Genomic DNA, 6,543 nt, shown 5'->3' on the forward strand with positions numbered 1-6,543 from the left:
GGGAATCCCAGAACACTTGATAGTGTTATTGTGAAACCTATACTTGGACCCAGAGGCAGTCCTCAGAACAGAGCAAGGAAACACAGCACGGTTCAAAATTGGGAAGGGAGTGTGCCAGGGATGTGTCCTATCTCCATACCTTTTCAGCCTATATACAGAACAGATTATCTGGGAGGCTGGGCTGTATGAGGAGATGTGTGGCATCGGGGTTGGTGGAAGATCCATCAACAATCTACGTTATGCAGATGACACAACCCTGCTTGCTGAAACTGAGGAAGACCAGAAGCGCTCGTTACAGAGGGTCAAGGACTGCAGCCTCCAATATGGATTGAGGCTCAATATCAAGAAGACAAAGATTCTCACCACTGGGCCAACTGGTAGCATCAGGATGAATGGTGAAGAGATTGAGCTTGTTCACAGCTTTAGTTTGTTTGGCTCCACAATCAACACTCTGAGCACCAGCAGCCAGGAAATTAAAAGAAGTATTGTGATGGGAAAGTCTGCTGTTAGGGACCTCTCCAAAATACTGAAGAGCTAGGGAAGATAGAAGGAGAATTGATGCCTTTGAGCTGTGATGCTGGAGAAGAGTATTGAATGTACCATGGACTGCTAAGAAATGAACAGGTTCTTCCTGGAGAGTGTTAAATCAGGCTGCTCCTTGGATGCAGGAATTCTGAGGAAGGACGTCGTGCTTGGGAGCATGAAGGGACAACACAGGAGGCGAAGACCCCCTATGAGGTGCATTGATTCAGTGACTGGGGTAATGAGGATGGGTGTGTCAGAGACAGTGAGATTGACACAGGTCAGAGTAGGGTTTAAGGCTGTTGTACACAGGGTCTCTATCAGCTGCAAGTGACTGGATGGGGCAAAACAACAACAACATTGTACATATCATTGCTATGAACAAAAGTGTACATATCACCATTCTTTTCTCAACACTGATATCCATGGGGTGCATACCTAGAAGTAGAATAATAGCTGGGTCATATGGGATTTCCATGTTCACCTTTTTGAGGAAATGCCAAACTGCCTTTCATAGTACTTGTACACTCTCACCAGCAGTGCATGAGAGTCCCAATCTCTCTACATCCTCTCCAACATTTATTGTCAAGTAATTTTTTATTTCTTATATAACTCAGTAGTAATATAGCAAGATATTATTTAGCTTCCACATGAGTGGTTTTTTTATTATTTATCCTCTTGTTCTTAATTTCTAATTTTATGTCATTGTGTTCTGAGGAGACTTTGTATTATTTCATAGCTTTTGAATTTATTGAGACTTGCTTTGTGCCCTAATGTACAGTCAGTTCTGGAGAAGTGCCATTGCAGTTGACTACAATGTAAATTGAGTTTTTGTTGGGTGGAGTGCTCTGACTTTCAGCCCCATTAATCTTGTTGTATTTGTTGTCATCTCACATTCTTATGTTTTCTCCGTTGTTGTCTTTCCATCGTGTCTCCACTTTTTCTTCTAGGAGAGTCTCATTGACAGTCTTGTCTTCTATCTTAATGACTCTCTGTTCTGTCTCTACTATCCTGCTGTTTTGTTCCTTCATCATGTTGAGAATTTCTTTTTAATCAGGATTATATTTTCATTCTTTTTAATTATTTCTAGTATTGTGTTGGTTGTACACTCTGTTTTGTGATGCTTTTTAAAATTCTTGTACTTCTTTACTTATGGTTTCAAGTCTTTCTTCCACCATTTGTAATTTTTTTGAGTATACATTCTTGGAATTCCACATAGGTGTGTTTTTTCTGCCTTCCTGTCTTTGGGGTACTCATTGGGTCCATGGTTGGTCTGCTCTTTTAGAAGAATGCTTGTATTGATTTTTTTCATTATGTTTGAATCTGATTGTTGTTTCATTTACATTATGTGGAATTCTTTGTGCTCTGTATGAGGTAGCTTCTGTTGTGTCTGAGTAGCTAGCTGCCAATTCCCTATCTTTATTATACTGTTGATAGATAGGCAGATTTTTTTTTGGTCTTGCATTGTACCTGGCAGTGAGTTTTTTTCTAAGTATTTTGCCTATCCTTAGGCCACAGACAAAGATACCATATATACACTGAGCAAAAGCTAGATTATCATGATTTTACTTGGTTTTCTGATGTCGGTCTTCTTAGCCAGTTGCTGTTAGCTGTAAGATAATGGGATTTTTTTGCTCTTTGTGGCTATGTCCTAGCAGTGGCAGACCACTCTTCTGTGGGTCTGTTAAAGCTGAAATCCAAGATCTCAGCAAAAGCAGTTCAGTCCCTCATTTCAGCAGCATACTTCTAGTCTATCTTGAGGAACAGGAAGATAGGATCCCTTTCTCTTCCTTGCTGTGGAGGACTTGCTTCTTGATGGGTCAGAGGAAGCAGTAGTTCACAGTTGAATTGATGGTTCCTGCTGAGAAGATGGAGGGTGGGGGTGGAGGGTGGTTTCTATTCCCACAGGAGGTGGGTCCATTTCTTTTGGGGGTGGAGCTCAGTTCCTGAATGAGCCAGGGGGCACTGACTCCACTCAATGGCCAGGCAGAAGAACCAGGTTCCAACAAGGCCAGGTGATGGATTCTTTCTCCACATGATGACAGGGATACTATGCCATGATTTTTTATTTTCCTAACAGTGTCTTCATTTTTATCTCACTCTTTTTTAGGTACTTCCTATTTAACAGACATTGTATGGTGGGCTGGTACAATTGCAAGTAAGTACTCTACAGGTTGAGGAGTTTGTTATTTTCTTTCTTAAGATCAGTCATTCTTTCTGCACAGTACCCACTCTTTGGAAGGTATGGTCATTTTAGATGTTACCACGTTTTGGTATGCCATTCTTTTTTTTTTTTGTATGTCATTTTTTATGTACCTTCTCTCCCATCTTCTACCGAGCGGCTGTCCTTGCTCTGTCTCCTCCAATCCCCCTTCCTGTGATTGGAAAGGATTGGAATAGAGCACTGTAGGTAGGATGAGAAGTAGTGAATGGAAAAGGCAGAGGTTCATGCTGATTATGATAAGCCTTGAATTTAGTCTAGATCAATTTATTGTAGTATTAAGACATTAAATTTTTTTTTCAAAGAGATAGAAGGGAATCAACTTACTTGTCTGTAGGTGAACAATTTGACATGTAGTAAAATTTCATGTATCAGGCTACCTGCTTTTTCACTCAGCAAAATTTGCTTTTAAAATAAGTTTCCTGATTCACCTTAAGTTTTAAGTCAGAAGTGAAATGTAATAATGCAAAAGTACAAAATTAAATTTAAATAAATAAAGGAAAATATTTAGATATTTCAAAAATATAATATTTTCATGTCATATGCTGTTTTTAGGGAGGAAATTGTCTAGTGACTATGGAATTATTTCATTGAAGTGCTCTTATTTAATCTCCATGCAATCCCTGGTGCAGCCTTGTGCAGGCTGTAGTATTTAATTTGGTATGAAAACTCTATGAACTTGGAGAAACGTATACAAAGGCATTAGGTCTTTTGTTCATGGAGTCACTCTAAGTCTTGCTCGACTCAACAGCAATCAACAACAACATATTGTACAGTTATACTTGTTCATGATTTTCAAGTTTTTCTATCACATTAGCAGAAACTACTGCCTCTCCAGTATTAACTTGTTCATCACCTTCATATTGTATAGAGACATTTAAACATTTTGAGAAGAGTGAGTCTATGGTTGGAAAAATTGAACTTCAGTCCACAGCATCCAGTCCAGCAGAGACCATACATTGAGTTTATCATCTGTATCTATTTCTGATCTTCCACTTTTATACTGTTGAGGAGAATCACATGTTGTATCAGAAAAATTGGAATTGTCTGTGTTGTGTCTTTCACAATCTTGATGAAAATTTCTGCCTGTCGTCAACTTTGCTCAAAAGAGAACTGGAGGAAATCACATTCCTATTTTTCTGCCTGGAGAGGCCTGATTTCCTCTCCTGCACTAGGATGAATAAATTTTCCCATCTGTTATTTGTTGATAGAAGGAGTAGATTCCTACAACTGTGTGCAATTAATACTCCTCTTGGAGCGGAAGTCTCTTAGGTGGAAGAAAGCATATTTTTGCAAATTTTTAGGTCTTTAATTGGTGTTGGTTTTGATGTAAGTAAATGATCTCATATTGTGCATAAAAGTTTTTTGCAGTTAATCATCTTTCACCCATTTTTGCTTGTGTACACTTGACTGTTTTAAGTTTCTTGTTTGTTGATTTTGTTGCATTTTGATATTGTTGATATTTCAAGTGTTCTGATACATTACATTCTTACATAAAACACATAAACAAAAATCTGTTCACTAATCCTAATTGGAGTGGAGCTCCCCAATTAAAACAAGCTTGAAAGCAGGAGTGGCATCCACTTCCATAATAGCTTGCCTCCAGAGACCTATGAACCTGGAGAAAGGATGAAGGTCACACAAGTGTTGAGGACTTTCATTCATAGGGTAGCTGTGAGTCGCCTATGACTCCACAGCACTTAACAACAACAACATGCAGTAGTGTCACTGTGTTCTTGCTTCATACATTTTATTTTAAAAGGGGTGAAACCTTTTGTGAAGACATATTGAACTCTGCATGACTGGTCTTAAAACCAACACTGTACTAAGGAGAAAGGGAGCAGATACTCTTGTGTTACAACACTGTTGATTAGACTGGTAATTTTTACAGATGACTGGGAACTCTCATCTGATACTTTAATTAGCCAAGCTACTGAGCCTGCTGCTGTGCCTTCTGAATTGGTAAACATGTAAATTATGCCCCAAATTTACTTCTTCATAACTAATTGTAACAAATCAACTGTTTTAAAGCATAACTTTGCAAAATTAAGCCCTGTGATCCATGCTAAAGAATAACATTATGGTTGCAAGTATTATCCTTGTGATTCTCTTGACAGTGGCTGTTGGCCAGATTGGAAACTTCTTGGCTTATACAGCGGTCCCCACTGTACTGGTGACTCCCCTGGGTGCCCTCGGAGTGCCATTTGGGTGAGAAATGAGATTTTTGTTTTGGTATTTAATGTATATTTTAGATGCAAAAAAATTTTTTAAGTGTTTCTGTTATTATCTGTTGAGATAATAAAAAGTAAGATTATAATTAAAGATAGACTGTTATTGCTTCAATCTATATAATTTAATTGTATCCTTTCAAATTTAGCTCTGTGTATTATTAATCCTTCTTTTAAGAAACTTGCTTAGTGTGTTTCAAATTATGACATTTATGGCTATCAGTGAATCGACTATTTTATCTTCTTCCTAGAAGACTTCCTAGAGACAGTAGAGTTTTTCTGATGCCTTTGCAAATAATTGTGAAACATCAGTAAGCAAAACTTGTCACTTATTATTTTATTTGGATACCCCATACCCTGTTCATATTCCAGAAAATTATGGATGTAAGGATAAGCAAAGGATGTGAAATAAAATTTATTACACAGTAAACAGCAAATAGATTTTCCAAGGATATAAACCCTGCTTGTTCTGAACTGAAACAATAATGAGACAAATTTGGATTTTTAGGTAATTAGGGGCACAAGATGGAAGTTTATACACTTAGTTGGAGTTTTCATAGGGAAACTTCTGCCCATGAAGAGGGAGAAAGTGTACACAAATTAGAGTTCCAAGAATGAAGAATGTAGGGAAAGATGAGAGTAAAAGGGAAAGAGGAAAGGTAGGGACTTGAAGCTGTCAACAGAAAAATTGCAAAATGAAGTCTATATTAGAGTTGAATTATTTATGAAAACCAGATCACTAGCACTTCAGTGATTAAGTGCTTGGTTAGTAACTAAAATAGTTACTTTCTGCCATCAACTACTCTACTGGAGTAGATGTGGACATCTACTTCCATAAAAATTTTAGCCTTTGAAACCCTATAAAGAAGTTCTCCTCTGTAAGATTGCTATGAGCCAGAATTAACTCACTAACAATGAATTTGGTTTTTTTAAGGCATTAACCTTTTTTGGTTAATAGAATGTTTATAATAAGTTAGATCGGATGTTTCTAAAGTTTGAAAAAGAATTACAAAAGTTCATTATAGTGGCAAAAGTATTTCAATAATATTTAACATTTACTGAAGATTTAATATTGAATGTGTTAAAAAAATAATGTAAAGTTTCCAATAGATAAGATGGTGAAAGATTAAATACTACCAATTCATTCATATAAAAGTACATTTATTACAATAATGTTAAACATAACTGAAAATAAAATGCATATAATCAACCAAATATAGTATCATGTACACTTAGCAACTTATTTAAAATGCAGTTAAACTTATAAAAACCTTTTGGGGTTTTTAAAAAACACTTTGGGGTGTTGTTCATGATTAATTATGCTGCTAACCCAGGAGCTTCATGTGGTATACTAATCTGAACCCACTAGTAGCTCCTTGGGAGTAAAACGGGAAGTCTCTTCCCATCGTGATTACAGCCTCAGCAACCTGACAGAGGGTTGGTTCCTCCTAGTCAGAACTGACTAGATGACAGTGAGTGTTAAAAAATGGACTCGATTGGGGGAGGTGCGGGGGGGATTGTGTACCAATGAGGGAGTTTTTCTTTTGCTTTTCAAGAAGAGGAGCAAACGGG

General features: G+C 37.3%; 1 protein-coding gene across 1 annotated transcript in view; it reads left to right on the forward strand.

Annotated features, from left to right (window-relative positions):
* NIPA1 (non imprinted in Prader-Willi/Angelman syndrome 1) overlaps positions 1-6,543 on the forward strand; it is a 165,275-nt gene that overhangs the window by 47,346 nt on the left and 111,386 nt on the right. The window contains exons 2-3 of the mRNA XM_006898589.1: positions 2,633-2,680; positions 4,861-4,951. Of these exons, the coding sequence (XP_006898651.1) occupies positions 2,633-2,680; positions 4,861-4,951 (139 nt within the window). The remainder of the gene's footprint in view (positions 1-2,632; positions 2,681-4,860; positions 4,952-6,543) is intronic.

The sequence above is a fragment of the Elephantulus edwardii genome, unplaced genomic scaffold (genome assembly GCF_000299155.1).
Source record: "Elephantulus edwardii isolate Elephantulus edwardi_28Jun2011 unplaced genomic scaffold, EleEdw1.0 scaffold00234, whole genome shotgun sequence".
In the NCBI taxonomy this organism is placed as follows: Eukaryota; Metazoa; Chordata; class Mammalia; order Macroscelidea; family Macroscelididae; genus Elephantulus; species Elephantulus edwardii.